This window comes from Notolabrus celidotus, chromosome 13, assembly GCF_009762535.1.
Source record: "Notolabrus celidotus isolate fNotCel1 chromosome 13, fNotCel1.pri, whole genome shotgun sequence".
Lineage (NCBI taxonomy): Eukaryota > Metazoa > Chordata > Actinopteri > Labriformes > Labridae > Notolabrus > Notolabrus celidotus.
This window is the reverse complement of record NC_048284.1, coordinates 24,949,527-24,971,463: the sequence shown is the minus strand read 5'-3', so window position 1 is coordinate 24,971,463 and position 21,937 is coordinate 24,949,527. Positions and strand designations below refer to the sequence as shown.

The 21,937-nt window shown below is 40.1% G+C and overlaps 2 protein-coding genes across 2 annotated transcripts; one reads left to right on the top strand and one right to left on the bottom strand.

The window, feature by feature from the left end:
- The first annotated feature begins 1,408 nt into the window (after positions 1–1,408).
- agbl5 (ATP/GTP binding protein-like 5) lies at positions 1,409–19,527 on the top strand. Its single transcript, XM_034699253.1, has 17 exons — positions 1,409–1,537; positions 3,880–4,164; positions 4,258–4,429; positions 4,577–4,743; positions 4,899–5,076; positions 5,224–5,402; positions 8,114–8,690; positions 9,384–9,553; positions 9,727–9,862; positions 10,258–10,475; positions 10,570–10,769; positions 11,714–11,890; positions 15,548–15,690; positions 15,830–15,885; positions 16,133–16,326; positions 17,735–17,868; positions 17,982–19,527. The coding sequence occupies exons 2-17, from the start codon at positions 3,950–3,952 to the stop codon at positions 18,057–18,059; spliced, it is 2,994 nt and encodes a 997-aa protein (XP_034555144.1). The 5' UTR covers positions 1,409–1,537; positions 3,880–3,949; the 3' UTR covers positions 18,060–19,527.
- A 57-nt stretch (positions 19,528–19,584) lies between these two features.
- On the bottom strand, positions 19,585–21,777 carry ost4 (oligosaccharyltransferase complex subunit 4 (non-catalytic)). Its single transcript, XM_034699263.1, has 3 exons — positions 21,644–21,777; positions 20,060–20,197; positions 19,585–19,718 (listed from the first exon to the last, which is right to left on the bottom strand). Exon 2 carries the CDS (start codon positions 20,194–20,196, stop codon positions 20,083–20,085), a length of 114 nt encoding a protein of 37 aa, XP_034555154.1. The 5' UTR covers position 20,197; positions 21,644–21,777; the 3' UTR covers positions 19,585–19,718; positions 20,060–20,082.
- Positions 21,778–21,937: the final 160 nt, after the last annotated feature.

Genomic DNA, 21,937 nt, shown 5'->3' with positions numbered 1-21,937 from the left:
ACTGACCACTGTAGTACCAGAAGCTGAAAACAAAAGTGAAAATCACCAGCAGAATAAGCTGTTTGGCATTGGCAGGGCAGATAAATAAAGTAACGTGGCACCATTTAAGGGGAAATAAACAGGCTATCTAATGATGTAAGATTTATTGCCAAGAAGCATTGTTACAACAAAAAAATAATCTACCAAACACAAATGTCTTTACTTTTTTGTGCTGTTTTTATTGTAAAGGAAGTCTTTGATCTTTTATTTTAAACAATTCAAGAACACAAAATGGATATTAAAAAAAAAGTAAAGTACAAGTTGTTCCTGCAGTGTGTTTGTCCTTGTCAACAAAGTGGGGTGAAGTTTACTATGCCTTTTCAGGTTATACAAATGTTTTCCTTTCAAACTCTGTCTAAGAATTGTAAGTGCACCATGCTGTGGCCTAAAAGATGGAATGAAAGATGTGAAAGGTAGCCTCACAGTCAAAAGATATGAATCACACATTGTTTTGTAATATACCATTTTCATTCAAGTTTTTTACCCTTATATTGGTCCTCTATTACAGGGGTTCCCAAAGTGTGGGTCGGGACCCCCTGGGGGGTCGCGAGACAAAAATGGGGGGGTCGTGAGATGTCTTCCAGAATGTTTTTTTTAAGTTATCTAAAAATGGTACATTTTACCCATTATAGTGAAAAATATTGACAAAAAGAGTAGCTAACCTTGAAATAAAACCTTGAAAATAAAAAATGTAATGAGTTTTATGCCTTTCTTTTTGCCAGATGACTCCTAAGTTTAGGGTTAGTGAACAGTGAATTATCAAAAGCTTCAGTAGCAGCAGGTTAATTCATAAAGGCACGGGGAAATGAAGCCAGCTAAATTAAATCACAGAGGGACAGTGGGGGTGTTGAGTCTTTGGCACCTATATTTTGGGGTTCGTGGGCTGAAAAGTTTGGGAACCCCTGCTCAATATGTCTGTGAAGGTTCTCAGTCATCCAGGTCATGGTAATCCAAAGCTTGATCCGTAAGGCAACTGGACTGGTAGAAATTCTTGAAGACGTTTCACCTTTCCTCCGAAAGGCCTCTTCAGTTCTGACCAGACTGGGGAAGAGCTCAAAGATGTAAGCCACTAGCAGTGTCGGGTGTGTCCAGGAGTCACTAAGTAGGGTCGTTAGTCTGGTTCCTGACCTGCTCTATAACATGTGTATTGCCCTGCAGGAACACCATAGAGTCAACAGTTCAGTACTAATGTCATAATATTGGTTATATTTGATTAAATAGTGAAACAAATCCATGTATGTATGAATGCTACTACGGTTCATACAATCCTATAATATTAATTAATCTACAGCTTTTCAGAAATGACAACTATTTCCAGGTAGGAGCTCGTAAATGCTGAGAATCATCCATCAGGTTACAGAGACGTTTCCAGGCAGCGTTCATTTTCCCGGAGCGCCGTGAAGGCAACATCTAGAGGGACGTGAAGGCAGCATCTCTGTGAATTGAGGGTTGAGAAGGACGATGAAAACAAAAATGGACATCGATCGAAAATAACCAAGTAAGACTTCCCATTGATAAGCGCGTGTATAAGCATGAGCACGAAGGAAAATGCAGCCACTAAAGAGTGTTATTCACCGGATACACCGACGTTTCGAGTGCAGACTGCTACGGTAGCTCAGTTAGCCTCAGCAGCTTAGAAACGACTGCTAGCGTTATTCGCTGCGTGTGACATTAACACTACAACATTGACAACTAATACTAGACTTAATGGAATAACAAATCATCATGTGGGGCTTTAAAGAGCATCAAACGAACGCGTGTAAGGTTTGCAGTCGATCCTCCACTCCCCCTTTGCCCGTGTCAGTTATGTCGGTCAGCTGTTGTTGTTATTGTTACTATGATCAAACAGAAGACATTATTTTACCTCCAGACACAGAGGTGCACTCATACTGGCATCAGTGATGTGCAAGAATAAGGGAAACTGCATATTTGCACCAGTGGTACGATGAATAAAGCAATCCACCAGACAATGGTTGTAACTGTGGGGAATAGAGATTTTAATTCGGCCATGGATTGTGTTTTCTCTACTGGCCTCGGGTCGTCGCTGTTATCTGTTGACTTGTATCCAAGGAGGTCAATCAGACTACTTCCTTGTGTTCAATCTCATTTTAATGACATGCTGCACAATAAAACAGGTTTTGCTATATTCGTCCATTGTTTTATGCACAGAGCTTCCAATAGAATATTAATATTAATAATAATAATAATAATAATAATAATAATAATACATTTTATTTATAAAAGCGCTTTAAAAGTTTCGCTAAGACACTTTACAAAAAATAAATTACACAATAGATAAGCAAAGGAAAGCACAGCAAAAAAACAAACAAACAAACAATCAATTAGAGGTTAAAAGCTTTCTAAATAGGTGGGTTTTGAGTCCAGATTTGAAGTTGGTGAGTAAGGGAGAGAGTCTGAGGTGTTGGGGGAGAGAGTTCCAGAGGGTGGGGGCAGCGACAGAGAAAGCCCTGTCCCCACCAGGTTTGGTGCTTTGGTATGGTGGGAGGGGTGAGGAGGTTGGCATTGGTGGAGCGGAGGTTGTGGGAGGGATTGTATGGCTGCAGAAGGTCGGTGAGGTAGGAGGGAGCTACATTATGGAGGGCATTGTAGGTGATGAGGAGGATCTTGTACTGTATTCTGGAGGTGATGGGAAGCCAATGGAGGTTCTGGAGGACTGGGGTGATGTGGTTTCTGGAGCGGGTGTGAGTGAGGAGGCGTGCAGCTGAGTTTTGTATGTATTGTGTTGAAGTATCTGCAGTCCAACTACTGTTAATCTGAAACAGATTTTCACTCTGAAATGGGACTTTATAGTAAGAAGTCAGCCACTGTGTTTATTACATGACATGTATTTATGACATGTTTGATAGACTTGATCTTCTTAGATATGTAAAACAGAGACTCCAAAATGTAACCATGGGCATCTAGGACATGTATTATGACTATTTGAATCTTGAGTGTACCAGAATATATATGTATATATTTTTTCCGGTGATAGGTCCATAACTTTACTCCATCTCTGATTGAATTCAAGGCTTTAAAAATTGATTTTAAAAAGCTTTTTGCTTTTGATCCTATTTCACTTTTCACCAGCCGACAGTTTGGATACCTTTTATGGCTGTAGTAGTAGTGGTGAAAGGTTTACTGATGTGTTTTTATATTATTGTGCATATATCTGTAATATTTGCTTTGCTTTATTTTATTTAATTTTATTATTATTATTATTTTTAACCATGTTAGTACAATTGTAGTATTCCTCTATCCCGTGTTGTATGCTGCTGGAACAAAATAATTCCCCCCAATGAAGGATCCATAAAGTATATCTTATCTTATCTTGTATTTCTTAGAGATGCAGACTGGAGTAGATATTAAAGTAAGCACTCCTTTGTATCAAAGAGGAAACTGGCTGTGAATAAATCATGGTTTTAAAACAATAATCAATTTTGGATCAAATCAAATCAAGTTAAGTTTATCAAGTAAGTTATAAAAAGGTTAATACCCTTACTGTATAGTAGAGCCTGAGGTCATTGCTGTAGTGGGCAAACATTTCCTGTTACAAGAATAACTGATTACTTAAAGTTGCAACTCAAACCACCCAATCCAGTTCAGAAGTCGTCTCACTTGTATTTGCTGTGAAATGCCTCTTTAGGGAGAGAATACTGTAGCTCTGCCCTTTTGTCATCACAATACAGAGCTGAGCGGTGTAGAAACAAGAGCTGTTTTTGTTTGTTTGGTTCATATACTTCTTGTACTTTTGTGTATTTCACTGGATGTTTCACAGTACATCTTCTCCTCCCTTTATATCCTCTGACTTCAGTTCTTTTTGTCTGTTGTTATAAACAGGCAGTCTGGGTCAGACCTCTGACTGGCACCACAAAAAGAACCAGAAGGGAGAAAACAGCAGGACAGAACCATGGAGGCTCGCTTTGGTAATATTGTGCTCAGCTCCAAGTTTGACTCAGGAAACCTGGCCCGTGTGGAGAAGGTGGAGAAGGGCAGCACCAGCCCTTCAAGTGATGTAGCTCCGGCTGGGGTTTTGCCCTCAGGGTCAAACGCCACCCCTGACTACGAGTTCAATGTGTGGACGCAGCCTGACTGCGCCGGCACAGAACATGAGAATGGAAACAGGTAAGAAAAGTTTTGGAGTAAGTAAAGATTGTGTTTATTAACTATTTGAGTGACAATACTCTACTACATTTGAAATTCTGTTTTTTGTTTCAGATCATGGTTTTACTTCAGTGTGCGGGGTGCTGCACCTGGAAAGCTACTCAAGATCAGTGTTATGAACATGAACAACCAGAGGAAGCTCTACAGCCAGGGCATGGCACCTCTCGTACGCACTTTACCTGGCAAGAACCGGTGGGAAAGGATCCGAGACAGACCAACAACTGAGGTAACATACACACACTCTGAGGCTGCCAAATAGAGGATGTGGGTACCGGGAGCCAGCAAGGCAGTGTCGCTGTGAGTCTGGCTTCCTGGCAGCTATTAATATAATTCTAAAAATATGAATTCCTTTCTTTCTTCTGTCACTTTCCAGATTGTAGATAACCAATTCATACTGTCATTCACTCACCGCCTGTCAGAGGTGCGAGGGGCCACCACCTACTTCTCCTTCTGCTTCCCTTTCTCTTACACTGAGTGTCAGGATATGCTGCAGCAGTTTGATAATTGCAACCCCAATGCTGCTCTACTCAGCCCGAGCAGGTAAAACATTGTGCAAAGACAACACAGTGCTGTCTGAAAGTTGTTTTTTTTATTTAACAGCTTATTTGCTGTTTTTCCCCATGCTTCCTCTAACTTGTGCAATTTTTTGCTTTCCCCACTCACCAATCTCCATCCTCCACTGCTCTGCCTGTCAGTGCGCCAGATACCTTGTATTATCACAGAGAGTTGCTGTGCAAATCCCTCGACGGCAACAGGGTGGACCTGCTCACTGTGACCAACTGCAGCGGCATGCAGACGGAGAGAGAACCACGTCTGCCTAAGTTGTTTCCTGACACCAACACTCCAAGACCACACTGCTTCCCTGGCAAAAGGGTGATATATGAACACAATAACATGGTCCAGCGTCAGTAGCTGTTAACAATGATAACACTTGAAGCTGAGGATTCTGTGGAATTAAAAGATAAAGTCAAAAGCACTGAAGCTAACTCTTGTTCCTTGTGTGTCTGCATGTGTTTGCAGGTGTTTTTCCTCAGCAGCCGAGTGCACCCCGGGGAGACTCCTTCATCCTTTGTGTTTAACGGTTTCCTCAGCTTTATCCTGAGAAGAGACGACCCTCGAGCCCATGTGCTTCGAAACATGTTTGTGTTCAAGCTCATTCCCATGCTTAACCCAGACGGAGTTGTTCTTGGACACTACAGGTGAGAGTTTGAAACGTCACCAACTTACACATTGCAATTCCACAACAATGCTGTAAGGATGTTCCTCCGTCATCGCACCTTGGTACGTACACACGGAACTCTGCGAACTCTGTGTCGGATTTCATGTCACATTACAGCATTGTGGATATACGCCTATATGTATACACACACATCGCTGTTCCACCCTGCTGGCTCTGACACTACAGTACACATCGCCACCGTCTTCTCCCCATTATATCTCTGTTACTACCTCCAATGGCAGATCAGAGGCGGAAAGACTTCTCCCAACCGTTACGCCTCCATGCCTTACACACTACAGATAAAGCAATAAGAGTGACTTAAATATCCAGCCTTGAATGGCAGTATGTTATATCATATAGACTTATGCACATTCATTTTAAATCAGGAGTTAGTAAAGTTAAAATTGTTTCAGGGTTAGAACATTTGCATGTATTTAAATACTTCCTGTTTTTTAAATGATTTATTTATTAATGAAAAAGTAAAATTTTCATGAAATAATCTAAAGGGGTACAGATCCACCTATTTTGTCACACCGCTATTTTTTGCTGTATGTCATCTAATTTCTCATCCTGCAGTATAGCAACTGGGGATGTTAACAATTAATCAAGTATAGATCTCATATTACATTCAGCATTTATTATTTATGTTTCCAAAGACCTATCACAGAGAATACTTCAAATTTGCACCCTTAATATTAACTCCTTTATGCTTTATAGAGTAGTAGAGTAGACTTGTATTTTGTCAAATAGCTTTAGTGAGTACACAAATAAAGTAAGCTGGAGAAGTAGACATTGTGTTCACTAGAGCTGCAAACATTTATCCGACCTTCATTTGGAAGCATTACTTAACTCTAAACCCATCTAATGATACGGTGGGGTTTTGTGTGTTTGTAAGAAGCACTAGAACTAAGACTTATTAAGACTTCTGGAGGCTGAATAGAGTTATTTTTAGTGTACACACCGCGGTGAATACTGCTAAGTAGGGGTGAGCCCGACTAAGGATTTGCTTAGTCGAATCTGATTCATCAGATTTTGCCCATAGTCGACGAATAGTCGAATGTTTGTTGTTTTTCCTTATTGACCCAAAGTCTGCATGATGGTGACCGCATGGCAATATTACGCATAACCATTTACAATTAAGAGACTCGTAGCTTAAAGTAAAAGGGACAACAGAATATTATAAGTATAAAACTTAGATTTTTTAAATCTATATTGCAAAAACAACAAGGTGATGGAGAGAAAACTCAAATAAGAACGCCATCCGTTAAACATGGAACAACGCGCCGTTATAGATTAAGGAATCAGGAGATATTTAAACAGTGTTCGCACAGCGAAGAGCAGCGCTGCGGAGGGTAGTTTGTCCAACTTAAGGCTAAACATTTGTATAATGTTCATAATCAAACCTGAACCAGCTAAAGGGTTTTTAAATCTCTTAACAGTACCTTTGAAAACAGTCTTTCATCGCGTCTTTGTCCGCTTGAGTCTTTTCAAATTGTACGGGAGGAAAACCATCATGTTTACAGGCAGAAGTGCGCTCCTTGCTTTGTTGACTGTAAATCCTGTCTTTGAGAATATCCTCTCTGATGGCGTGGAGGTGGATGGGATGCTGTGGATTGTTTTTGAGGCTTAGGGCAGCTTTGGGTATCCCTCCTCGTTCCTTTGGCCCCGTACAGTTTTTGTGTGGTCCGGTAATCCTTGATCTCACAGCCCTCTTCATGAAGCTGCTCCTCATCTTCATTACTATTTTTAGGATCCACTGAAGTTTTATTTCCTGACATTTTGAGCTGCTATGAATGTAGAAAGATTTAAAGGCCAGCTGAGGTACGTCTGCTCCACAGGTCCCCTCTAAATGGGAGAGTCCACCTTTAATTACCAGGGGAGATTTAATTACCACTTTAAGGAGATTTAACACTTCAAGAGCTGTTCTCAGAATTACATTAAATATGTCTATATTTATATCAAAATAGGCTAAATGAGACACTATTTTTACGGGAAACAGGAAAATAATGTAAAATTAGACATTGAGCACCCCCATGTTTTGAATGGAATGATCCACGTTTCATATGCAAATATTCGACTATGAGATTGGCAGACTAAGGCTCGTTAGAATGAATCGTCGAATATTCGACTATGAGATTGGCAGACTAAGGCTCGTTAGAACGAATATTCGACTATTTGGGGTCACCCCTACTGCCAAGAGATCAGTTTTTTAAAGTAGAAATCTAGCTGGAGAGAAAACAGTTTCCTTTAACTCTAACGTCCATTAGAAAAACTGTTTTTTCTCGTACATGTGACAAGAAATCGCATCACCATAGAAAGCCAGCAGTGTCCTGGTCACATGTAATCACACTCCAGGCCTGAAGACATTAGAAGAGTCGGATGTCACATGTTAACCCTTTCAGTAAATGCAGGTTGAGGCTGCATCACAGGTTTCACCTGCTTCCTCTTTTGATTATACAAATAATGGTTAACTAGAAAGGCTTATGCAACGATGTGCATTTGCACCATCTTCTTTCTATCCCAAAAAAACAACTAAACATCAATGTGGAAAATTACTTTAAATGATATTAAACACAGGATCCCTTGGCGTTCATGTTAAAGCCCTGTTTCAGTACCGAATTGTGCTTAAAGGCTGGTTTTTTTATGTTGAAAAGCTTATTTTTAATTAGTCATACTTTGTCTCTTTTGCAGGACTGATTCCAGGGGTGTGAACTTAAATAGGCAATACCTGAACCCCAGCCCTGAGCTGCACCCTTCCATCTATGCAGCCAAAACACTGCTGCTCTACCACCATACACACAACCGCCTTCACACCACACAGTCAAGTACTCACTCTGTCTGCCTCCCACACACACGGAACCCTCCCCTCAATGTCAAACCCTCCAATCAGCATCAGTCTCCCCCCTTCACTGCCCTTGAAGTAAGCTTGAACCAACGAAATGCAGAGAAAGACGCAATGCCTGTACTGCCAGAGGTTCCCATGGTGACAGAGGAGAACGTTTGGGTCACCACAGAAATGGGGAAGGGAGACGAGAACAGCTCATCCTGCTCCTCAGAGACTGTAGCACCTGTGCATGTGGAGGTAACAGTATCAGAGACTGTAGAACCTGCCAATGTGGAGGTAACAATACCAGAGGAGGAGGAGGAGGAACAGGAAATGATTCCGCCACAAGAGGGGGGCGTGGCTTATTATGTGGACTTACATGGCCACGCCTCCAAACGGGGATGCTTCATGTATGGAAACAGCCTTTCAGAGGAGAGCCAACAGGTAAACATCATTGCATAAACTATAGATGATCCCGAATAGGAATATAAATTTGTAGTCACAGATAATGAGATGGATAGGGATATTTTTAATATAAATTGACTCGTTATTGTTTGGAAATGTAAAAAAGGAAAGTCAGTTTTTATGTTTTGCACTTCATTGACACTTTGCACTGCCTGAGGCCCTGCAGCCCCATTTTCCTCTAACCCTCCTTGGATTCATTCACTGAGGCTGCAGCTTCATTTCAGTCAAACTTCCACAGCCATCAAAATACAACTAAGACACTGACATTTTAGCTGGATGTGTTAATATCCTATTTCAAAAACCATTTCATCGGGGGAGGAGGCATTAATAGTGCAGCAGTGAAAGTCTTGTCAATGGCAGGCAGATTTCTTTAACACCCCACAGTCCATACATTAGATTTAAGCTTAGAACATTTGGTTTGTAACTGTATTTGTTAATTTCCTCCACCTAGAAACATAATAATATTACGTTTCAATAAGGCACACCCACCTCAGGTTTTCTATCAGAATACAGATACAGAAAATGACATCTCTGCACACTCCTAGTATATTCCCATCATCTGTTACCAGCTTTTTTTTTAATTCATTGAGTTACAATGAGCTTTTATTGTTGTTTCGCAATTTTATTTTTCTTCTCTGTAAGAAAAACTTACACCTAAGCTCCTCTCTGCAGGTAGAGAACATGCTGTACCCGAGGCTGATCGCTGTGAACTCTGCTCACTTTGATTTCCTGGGCTGTAACTTCTCTGAGAAAAACATGTATGCTCGAGACAAGAGGGACGGCCAGTCTAAGGAGGGCAGCGGGAGGGTGGCCATGCACAAAGCCATCGGACTGCTCCACAGGTCAGATTTGAACGATTCCACAGATCTTAAAATGTATGTCCTGTAGATGTTTTTATTTACTCTAAAGATGGAGCAACCACACTTAGATTTTTTTAATATGTAAATACATGTTTTCTTATTTCTTTGAAATTGTGAAACTTTTTAACATGTTCTTGTTTTTGGGATGCCACCAGCTACACTTTGGAGTGCAACTACAACACAGGCAAAACCATGAACACCATCCCCCCTGCTTGTCATGACAACGGACGGGCAACCCCACCTCCACCTCCGTCATTCCCTCCAAAATACACTCCAGAAATATTTGAACAGGTAGGAAAACAACAGATGTTTACATACCAGAGGATTGTGGAAAGTGGTGCACACAAGATTCTAGTGATGAATATTTGATAGCTTGAAAACCCAAGCTTGAAAACTTTTACTTAAGTTTATTTTGCTCTTGTCCAGATAACTTTTACATCGGAAGTCAGTCAAACGTTTTATTTTTCTACAAAAGTAACATCACAAACTAATTGTTGGAAGGAAGCCATTAAATTATGTTAAATGTAACCTAATGCAACATCGTTATCCAAACTCGGATACAGTGCAAAAATGTACAGTAGGGCACGTTGGCAATGTATAGGTTTTTGATATGTGATAACTTCAAACACAGAACTTTGAACCTAATTTATTAAAACAGAAGTAAACTCTGAGGTCTTCCTCTTCAGGTTGGGCGCGCTGTGGCTGTCTCAGCCCTGGATATGGCAGAATGTAACCCCTGGCCAAGGCTGGTGCTGTCCGAGCACAGCTGCCTGACAAACCTTCGAGCCTGGGTCCTCAAACACGTCCGCAACACCAAAGGCCTGAACACACACGTACATGCTCATCCTCCAATAAGAATACACCACAGTGGTAGCAGGGCTTCACCGCCAAAGAGCTTAAACAAGTGAGTTTATACATGTCATGAAAAACTAGAGTCTTTATCCAATGTTAAGGTTGGATTAATGGTGTCTGTTGTCTGGTTCTTTTTTGTTTCACAGTTGTCTGTCGGGCTCAGCGTCAGAGAACCACCTCAGTCGAGTTCGCTGCAACAGTACCAGCAGCAGCCAGACGCCCTCCCCAAAGATGCACAACTCCCCGAGCTTCACTTTTGGCTGCCCCCCACCTCGATCTCACACACAGCACAACAACACACACAGCAGCGGACGTGGAGGCAACAAGACACTCGGGCCGGTCAGGGGTAAGTTGATCTCTCACCCATCTGCTTCTTTTGCTGGCGGGCATTATCCATCACCTGTGCGCGCGTGTGTTTGTGTACACCTTTGTTCTTCTCTTTTTATCTGTGAATATCACAGAGAGTTTCTCTCTTATGTAGCTTTCTGCTGTCTATGTCATAACAAAGCTGAGGGGTGATTGATACGTGAATCTGTGTGACAGTCAGTGGTTAGTATATAATGATGGTTGGGTAAAGTTTGTCTCCGGTCAGAGGTTAACATCATTTGAGAGACTCCGATATATTTATTCCTGGATGTCCATGGCCTTCAATGCCGGCATGTAAACTGCATGAACCTGACATCACTCCACCTCCTCCTGCTGCTGCTGTCTGTGTGTGATTTTAGTTGAACCATGATTGAGGGAAGAAGTCACAAGAGCCCTGTTCCAAGACACGAGTAAAGAATGATTATGTAGGCTAAAACAAATCTATATTCATGCTGACATCATTCATTTTTTGAATTTTTTTTTATGTCACAGTTTGTGACTTGCATCTTGTCAACTGGCTTCCTGACAGCATTTGAACATCTTGTTTGTCCTAGTACATGGCTCTTGTGAGAAACCGTTTCAACAGGTTGCAACTGTATGTTGAAAAGTTTGTTGTAGACTGAGACCAGAAATGACTCCGATACAGCCTTAAATGCAATATCTGTTACCATCCATACCCCGGCAATGCACCTGTCTAATACCATTGTTTATTAGCATCTCTTAAAATAGACTTGTTTGTCCTTGTCTAAAGGTGCAACTGCATTGGTATGGGATGGGTGCTGGGTATTGGCTAAGAATCAAATCTGATATTGAAGAGAAAACGATGTGATCAGGACATCTCTGGTATGTCTGTGTTTGCACACAATCCCTGCATGTTTCTCAGTTAGTGCGTGTGTATGTGTGTGTGTGTCTCCCTCTCTGTAGACCCTAAGGCTCAGGAGAAAAGACGAGCCCCTCACCACCGCTCCATCCTACGGTCTCCCAGCAACAGTCACACACCCTCCCGTCCCCCACACTCACCCCCTTCCTCTTCCTCGTCCTCGTCTTCCTCAGTGTGTGCAGCGGGTTCGTGTCCCCTCCCGGCCTCCGTCAGTATGACAGGTCTGTACTCCCTCCAGTCCCCCAGCCTCTCCACCTTGCTCCCCTCCCTGCAGGCTCTGCCCCGCCCTGGGCTGCTCTCCAAACTGAGCCCCCTGCTTCTGCAGGGCCTACCACCGGCCACCAAGGCTCCAAGTGGGCCGACCCAGGACTGAATCTAAACTTACCTGGGAGGGCATGGGCATAAGTTTGAGTGTGTGTGGTGTGAGTGTCTGTGCCTGTGTGTCTGTGTGGGTGGAAGTGAGTAAGTATGAGCTTTTAAAACTGAGTACCAGACGAGTGCTTTTATCAACAGACTGTTTTTACAGAAACATGCACCTGTCTGGCACTCACTGAAGGTCAGAGTCACTATTTGATGGTGTGTGAGGGGGGGTGAGTGTGTGTTTGTGTGTGTGGGGTGAGTGTGAAACATCATTGGTGCTATCTTAAATAATATGTTTTTCCTTTTTTGCACATACATTATCAGTATATTGCTTGTATTGACAGTACTAGCAAACTAGGTTGAATAATACACAATGAAGGTTTCCTCATTTCCTGTCTATATGTTTCAAAAATCATTTATTACACACAAGCGGACTGGCTGGTGGGACAATTTGTTTAGCAAATGAGACAGTCACTTGGACACCTATTGTCCATTGTCCCTGTGCACATGCAGACTATGAAATAGATATTTGCATTATACATGAATGTCGCAGTCATTATGTATCACACTACATGGAGTTACCTTTTTTTAGATCTATGTACAAGAAATAAGCTAAGAGGATTAACCATGCTACTGTGCTATTTGACACTGTTACATTTAGGTTTTCATAGGAGCTGCTTGTGATCAGCTGCAGTATGAGTGAGACACTTTTGCAATGTTAGACTTTCATCTTTGAATTATTTATTGGTTTCGTTTTTAAAAATTGGGTTTCTCAAAACTTGAATACATACAGCGATGCCTTTGTGTCCATGAAATCTTTGAAAGCACTTTCTATACTTTTGCCCTTTTTGTTTTCTGTATTTGAAGTTCATCTTGTACTGTTTGTAAGTTTAACAATGCGAGTTGTGGGCAGATGACATTGTCCTGTTTTAGCCATGTTGGGAGTCAGTGAAGATTAGGACTGAGCTTTCTGTTGACGGCATGCGATTTTTAGTGACTTAAAATTAAATTTCACAGGACTTTATTTTTTCTTGTATGACATGCTGGTACTTTTTTCCCTTGTATCATCACAGTTTCAATCCAGTATTGATTTTGATGGTATGATGTTCACAGTAAGGTCTACTGCCAGAAAACTTAAGTGGACCACCCCTGGTTTAAATCTTCACTGGGGGTGACACTCTAAGAATTTTGGCTTTGGGGGGCAGGAGAGGTTGTGTCGTTTTCGGTTCCATGCTCGGACAGTTTGACTGAATCAGAGTTGCTACATTTTTAAACATGATTCTAATATGAATTTTGATGTAAATAAATTGTGGAGTTTTTTATTTGACTTCATTACATGTCTCATGAAAGTTATGAAAAATTGTATCACCATTTATTAAAGCACATTTTTGTTTTTTTCAACTGGACAGGCTAAAGCTAATATACTGTGAGGTTAGCCGAGGTGAGAAATGATCCCATTGTCTTGGTCAAAATGTATACATAAGATATATTAATGGTCAAATTCTATTATCTTGTCTTTAATTCAGTTCAGTGTGCTGTCATCTAGGTACGGGATGATGGTCTGTTTTTAGGACCATCCGTTTTATATGCCAAGGTAGAGCTTGTTTGAAGTGGAGAGCTTTGATGAGCAGCAGATAAAGCAGATCATTCATTGATTGGGTGAAAACAGCCTTTAGAATAGATGGCCTTTACTCGCTGTAGCTGTCATTTGTTTCAGTGCCGTGCAACTTTGTAGTAATGGTGTGCCTTGCTCTGGTGTCTGTTGTTGTAAGCAGTAGGTTTTGGAGGCTTTAACCTAACTTTCTTTTTATATTTTTTGTTCTGTGGAAGGTCATCCATCCTGCCACCTGCTTTGTGCTTTAAACCTTACCTTTGAAGGGATCAAAGGAGAGGGAAAAATAGGGATAAGATATTTATAAGTTAGTGGCTTGTTATGTACACTAGCCTAAAACCCTGTATGGCTCAAGAAAATAAATCATTGACTCTACTCAAGATGGATGGTGAGTTTCCACCCCCTTCCGTTGTACAAAAGTGATGCTAAAACAACCCGTGGATGTGAACATATTGGCATTTGGAGCCAGAGTCTGCGCAGTATAGATCAGCTAGTTGAGTTCAGCTATCGATGTCCCCCTTTTGCCGACCAAATCAAACATTTCAGGAGCGGCATGTAGCATCCCAAAACTAGTTAAAGCTAAACTTCCCAGGAAATTGAACATTTGGACATAAAATGGCATGAAAACAACTTGCTATAATGACAGGATTCATGTTTGGGAAAAAAATCCATGACCCCCATCCCATCTGGTAACATGGAGGAGATGGAGTTTATGACCTACTCTGAAGGGGGAGCTCTAAATATTTTGGATTCACTTTTGGGGAGCCATCTGATCATCCATCTTTTTATATGACCTATAAAATGTATATGTAGCTGCAGGTAACATAGGAAGTCAAGTTAAGGGGGCATATTTAGGACTCAAATTGACCCTTTCACAAAAGGAGAATGAGCTTATTAGTATAAAAAATAAAAGACACGCCACTGCTTATTTTGCAGCACCATCCTCTCTCACGTTAATGTTTCTCACGTGGGATTATTACCCTGAAATATAAATGTCAGTCCGTAGAGAGTAAATTCGAGGGTCAGCTGGTGCTCTGAGGGCATAAAGTCTTACTTCATGCTCCTTCAACATCACTCAGCAATTATTTTCATGTAGCTTCTGCCTGCTGCATTCAGCGCAGTGGGGAGGATGTTTATGAGCTTTCACTTTAGATCAACATCCTGAAACAAGGGAAATGTGTTCTGTAGTTTATTCTGCTTTCTCACTGTGAACTTGGATGTCCTGTTTTCCAGTTTTAAAGCTCATATCTGTCTTTATCCCGAAAGTGGAAATAAGTTTTAGGTTATAACACACTGTATGCATAGTCACATTCTCACTCAGTCTCTCTGCTTTATGTTCCTAATGAGAATTGTGCTGTTTCCTTCAATGTGGTGCTAACCCTATACCCTCTACCAGACTACGGTTAAGTGTTTGTCTGTGTTACAAATATCACCTTCTTGAATGTGCTGCTGTCTTTTACTGCCTCTCTGTTTAACCTCTTGAATAAAAAACTATCTCTTTGTGAAGACACTCTTGTGTGCTGGTCCTCTGCTCTATGTCTCCTTTGTGTGTGTGTGTGTGTGTGTGTGTGTGGGTGTATCCTATATTTTTCAACCTCTATCTAGAGTAAAGTTGGTCACCAACAGGTCAAACCTGCTTGACAGTCAATCTTTGCTCCTTGTGGACAGTATGACTCTATTACTAAATCCACTGATGTATTGAATGTCATTCACCCCAGACTCCTGATTATTATTTCATCAACATTTATCAGACAGCATGTTAGATTCTTTGATTTATAAATACATGTTTAATTTGCTTCATTTTTTTCTTTTTCATCCCTAAATATTCTGTTTCTCATCTGGCATCCAATATTTCTCCTTCCCTCTCTGTTTTCTGTTTTTGTCTGTCCCTCCACCTGGTCACCAGGCCTCAGCTGCCCAGACTTTCAAGCTGGTTCACCTACTTCACCCAGTTGGTCCAGATTGCCTTTCCCCATGCGTGCTGGGCGTGTGGGGAAGGGTTGTCGAACTCTCACGATCACTCATCCTCCTGCACAGGCTCCTACAGAGGTTAGTGGACCCTGATGGCTCCCCGACAGAGAGCAAACTGTCCTTACAGCATCACTGATTTTTATTACTTTGTTTTTAAATAATCTCTTTTATAACTTCCATTTGAATTTTAAAAGTATCATTGTATCTTCCTCTGCAGCTGGCTGCTAAAGACCAGGGGCCTGAACACATCCTTTCATCCATCAAATTTAGCAAGTGAGTCCACTGTTGTTTATGTAGCTCAATGCAGTTTTCAATTCTCAGGAAGCATATTTTTCAAGCCAAAGAAAAATAAATTCACAATCCATAAGAAAAAGGAGCACAATAATAAAGAGATCATGATCCTATGATGCACACCCATATTAGAGATGGATGATTTATATCATTCACATGAGCCTGAATCCTGCTATGAAGCATCGCTGAGTGGTGAAAACTTAACTATTAACCCCTGTGTCCTGCCCAGGTGTGAGCTTCAACCTCCTCTGAGCCGTATCCCCATCCGCAGGGTGGAGTCAACTGAAACCCCTCCCACACATGTGAGTAAAGCAGCCCTTACCAGCATCAGCACAGTCTCACCTGGAGACAAGGACAAGTCAGCCACCATGAAGGTCTGGAAACTGCTCAGACCTGGCCTCCATCGACACCTGTCCCTGTCAGGTAAGCCTGCAAACACCATGTACAGTTGTTACATGAGGTCTTCTGACCCAAACATATACAGTATTTCTGCATTAGTCATAATTATTAGTGAAAGAATTATTTATGTGGTCTAGTCAAAGACAAGTTTAAATTGCATCTAAAGAAAAAACTTCTCATGTTTTCAGTTATCTTTTTCTACAGTCACTTAAAAAAGTTGCCTCAAAATGTGATACAAACATTCCCCTACTAGTCACAATGACTTGAAATCCCTTAACTTCATCTAGCATCATCATAAACAAAACTAATGACAGGTTTCAGACAAAAAAAACATTCTTAAGAAATAAAACTCCACTTTGCCTTAGTTAAAACAAGTGTTTAGTGCTTCTTAGCAAACCTCAATGTGCTTTCTCTAAGCTAATTAAACTACCTGACCAGCCTGGATAGTGAAAATGGTGAACATGAAGCCTTACTGACTAGAGCTGCATAATATGGATTATTTTTAGCTGACACAGATGGCTGATACCAATAAGTGTATCAGTATTTTGCATTTTTGTATGCGAGTCCAAAGGGTAAGAAAAGCTAAGATTTAGTGAGCAAAGACAGACATGTATCTATATCTTATACTTATCAGTTCTGACTGAAATCACTGTTGTTAACACACATAAAAATTAACACACATAAAACAAAGAACAGTTCTGATTCTTCTGTTGCTATTTTACTTTGAATGAGCACTCACGTCTTCACCCAGCCTAAAATTTCTGCAGTTTTCATATCAGCACCACAGCACTCTGTTGCAATGACAGATTTTCAGGTGACTTAAAATATTAAGTGTTGTGTTAAATTTTGCCCATAAGACTTGAGGACTTTGAATACTTCTAGCACATGTTTTGCATGTTACAAATGTTATCCTCTTCTGAAACCGTTGTAAACACTCACACAGGTGCTGCCACTTTTACTCTCTCATCAGCTTGTTGCGACTGCGCTTGTTCTTCTTCTCTGCATAGTGAATTGCATACTGCAACCTACTGTGTCGGGATGTGTAGGCATCTTACTAAGTAAATGAAAGCCACTTAATTTGGGGGAAAATCGGAAAATAATTTATTGGACAAAAAAACGTGTATTGTAAATGTTCATTGTTAGCATTGTAGGATGCTTGAAATGGCATTTCACTACAGCCTCACAGAACTGCGTGAATGCAGACTCAGTCTTGCTACACAAATAGAGCTTGTACAGTGTGATAACAGGACACTACACATTGTATGATGCTTCAACTTTTTTCAGCGGTACATTTAAATATCCCGGGACTTCATATAAAATCACCAGCTTCTGACTACCCTTGTCCTGTAGTTTGAAGTATATGACATTGCTTCTGAACTCTCACTGTAAAACATGTATGAACTGCAAACATCTCTTTGGTTTACCTCTGCAGGTGTCACGGGGAAAGAAGCTGCCATACAGTTGGCCTCTAAAGCACTAAAAAAGAAGAGCAGTGACAGGGGTTTCCTCTGCAAAGGAAATACTATCATAGAAACCACGCCAGAGAGGGATGAAACTCTGCAACAGGTGAACACAAACATAAACACACTCACTGTGTACATGTAGACAGGAACTAATATGGAACATGAATGTCACACATCCCTTCAAGTTAACCATGCTGTATGATGTTGTCTTTGCAGATTGAGGAGACCCCAGTGCTGACTCCTCCTGAGACTGTAAATATGCGTGAAACGGTGACGCTGTGTGGAGAAGCTTAGGAACTGCACTGAGAAGAAGACACTTGTCTGTATTGGATTAATGTGAGCCCAAATCAACATATTTCAATGGACACCTTTTAAAATAGGAAACAGAAGATTCTGTCAATGTCAATTGGGGTATTTTAATGTGCAATACATTATTTATAACACTATCTATCCAGATATTTTAGAGGATGTGTGGTATTTGAAACCATTGCAGTTAAACACTGTCAGACTTGCAGAAAGACTGTCCAGTAAATCCTTAGAGCAGCTTTACTGAAGCAGCTGGGGCCTAAGTGCCTTGCTCAATGATACCATAGCAGAAAGAAGATGGGAAGAGGTAAAAACTCTCCAGCTGATCAATAATCTGTTGACTTGAAATAACCTGAAACATTTCATTTATCATCACTGTACATATCGGTTTTTAAATTTCTCTCATTGTCTTCTGCTGACTATTTCCCAAAACAGATGTCACATGCACTCAGACCGACACTGTAATGCACTGATATGTATTTCACATTCAGCCACTAACACTAATGAAGCAAAGGGTTGATTGTCACTTAAGACTGATGAGCACAGCAGCACCTTTACACCCACCTGATTTTCACTCTGAGTTTAGACACAGACATGTGAGTGAAGTGTGTTTTTAATCATATTATTCCAGAGAGTTGTTGTGCTTTGAATTCTTTCTGTGAAGGGTATTCACCTGCCATTGGACTTTTTCGTGTTTTATTTTAAACTGACTGAAAACAAAGAAACAAATAGGATTGAGCTTTAGTAAATGTAAGTACCTGTTCAATTATTCAACACACCTGAGTCATTTCCGGTGGGCTCATTCGTTTTTTTAGAATAGGGTCAGAGTATTGTGAGGTGAGCTATCTAAACACTAGACAGCTGTATGACTACATACAGAAGGCCATGTGTTCATCCAAATCAGAGAGAGGACACAATGACACAGTGTGTGTCACTGCAGGGCTTGTGGGTTTGGGAAATCCCTGGGTAAAATGAATGCAGTAAAACAGAAGAACCTGCAGAAGCCTGACAGAGAAGTGGACATTCATTTTCCTATTAATTAATTTTCTACATTCATTTTTGTAGAAACAGGTATCTAAGAGATTATTTAATTTTTTGTCATGTTCTTGCCCACACACGGTTATATAACTGATAAAACATGACAACAGTCCAAAGGGTGGGGAAATACTTGTACACACTTTGTCTGTATTGAATATATTTTCCTTGTCACATTCCTTTAGAGATTTATTTGCCCAGCACACCAGTATGAGAACATATCTTGAAGTAACATATTGTATATTCATAGGATATACATATTTTGTGCAAGGAGCTCTGTTTTTAAATGTTATAAGCATATCTTATGCTAAGTGATAAATTGACTGACTTTGACCAAATTATTTTAACTGTTACTGGAATAATACTGTGTTGGAACTCGAAAAAGACTTGAAACATAAATAAATTATCTTGAAAAATCTCATTTGTTATATCTTAATAATACTTTGATGTGTTGCAAATGTGTACTGAAACAAGAATGTTCATTGAGTTCAAACATTTTTATTAGAAAACAAATCTACTGTGCAACGTTACAAAGAAAATTATCTCTTCGAAAAAACAGACTTGAAGAGGGGAATGTTGTTTTCATGGGGGTGGTACTGAGTCCCATCGCACCTATGGAAGGAAAGAAAGACTTAATGTAGGTTCACAAGTGTTACAGCTTGGAAAGAGAAGTCCTGCTCCTCGCCGAAACTGATTTAACCATGATGAATATAACCAAGGCTGTTTGTGCCCTGTGAGCTTAATCGTGTATATTACTCCAAAACAAACAAACATTATTTTGGCTTTCACTCACAGCAGATTATTTTAACATATAGGAAAGTGTTGAGATTATTCAGTTATAAAATGTTATGTCTAAAATGAGTTCACAGTGAGACATGGTTGGCAGTGCAACACCAACAAAAATTAGAAATCAACGTGCCAAACCATGTTAGACATACATATATCACACTCACCTCTTCAATCATTTTGGCCAATTCTACTCCTGCTTCTTGGGGTTGTTGACAGCCACATAGTGATATAACACAACCAGCAGGAATAATGACACGCCAAGCATGTTGGCGAAAATGGCCAGCTGCACGTCCGTCACCATTCTGAAAAATAGAAGGGTTTATCAGTACAAGTGTGATAATATCTTTAAAATGAGCTACTTAAGCCTTCAAATGTGTCCAAACAAGTATGTTGTGAGTCTAAGAGAATGTATGAGGTATACTATCAGGGATGCACTGATTGATAAAACAAGAGCTGATACCTAAACCTTCTGATGTTGGGGGGGGGGAAAAAACAATATTGAAGCCAAATCAAATGTTTTTTTAACTGGTTATTTCAATTTGTTTTATTACTTTACATTTTACTCTTTAGCCTGATTTACAACTACAAACACAATAAGGAGTATTTACTGTATATAACCAGCTGAACAAAAACATGTGTACATAATGTTGTTCTTGATACATTTAATCCAATTGAATCCAACCATTCAAAAGCAATACAATCTAAGATAAAACGTATTATAAATAATTACAAGCTTTAACGAGGCTACCTTTAAGATCTTCATTAAAAAAACAGCCACTGCTATTGGTGTGAAACTATTTGCAGACAGGCCTTCATCTGTCAACAAGGCAGGTCTTGGTCAATACAGATACAGAGTACACATCACATTTGTATTTATCTAAATTCCATTTGTAACATTGTATATATCTAAATTGTATTCTATCTTTATTTATCTATTTTCATTTTTACTGATTTTATTTTACTAATTGGAATTTTTTTCTTGATTGTACTTATGTCTGGGTTGCTGCAACAACTAAATTTCCCCCCGATCAATAAAGTAATTTATTAACTTATCTCATCTTAAATCAGGTGCCCTTTTATTTAGCTCAATCTCTGTGTCATACGAAGTTCAAACCCACTACATCATCACAGGCTTCATAACATTTCATTTCATTGAAGTAGTGTTAGGTTAAAGACACAACTCATTTTCAGAGTAACTGAAAGAGGTCACGTTTAAAATATGTGCAAGTTATTAATTTACTGCAATATGGCTGCTTGCAAAGGAGGAACACTGCACATAAAATAGGAAAATGGAAAATATTCTGCTATAAAATGCATAGCAATGTGCTTCAGTTCCATATAATACTAAGCACTGATAAGGCAACGCATTTTGAACAGCAAAAAATGAATATCAGATCTTAATTTGCTATGATGATTCATTAAGACAGAGACTACCATCTTCACCTAGCACTGACACTTTACAGTTCAGTATGCACATAAATGTTCTGTAAATGAATGTGAAAATTAAGCAAGTATTTGCATTGACCATACTTGACCATTTGTGTTTGTAAATGATTCTGTGAAATGAAGGTAGATATTAAAATGTGCAATTAAACTATGTGACGTTTAGCATTAACCCAGCTGGCCTGCTAACTAAAGGGAACAAACAGGTGAAACCCTTCAGTCATTCAGCATACAGAATTCTACATACAACCCGTCACAAGAACATTTAACATTTGCAATGTAGTTAAATCAATCCGACTACTTACATTGTGTCTGTAATTTGGGTTTTTGCTCCTGGTTGAATCGATATAGCAGCCGCTCAGCAGCAAAGAAGGAAGGCTCTCTCTGACTTCCGGTTTGAGGGGAAAGCCACGTCACGATTAAAACCACCATATAAGTAGTTTTGATGGAGCAGGTGGTGGTCAGTATTTAACCAAAATACACCTGCATACTACACCTAAACAGATATCATCCATATGCTTTTCTCCAAATAAAACCAAAACTACTATAATTGGTCATATCTTGAAACCACAGGTATTTGTTCTCATGTTTGTGACGGG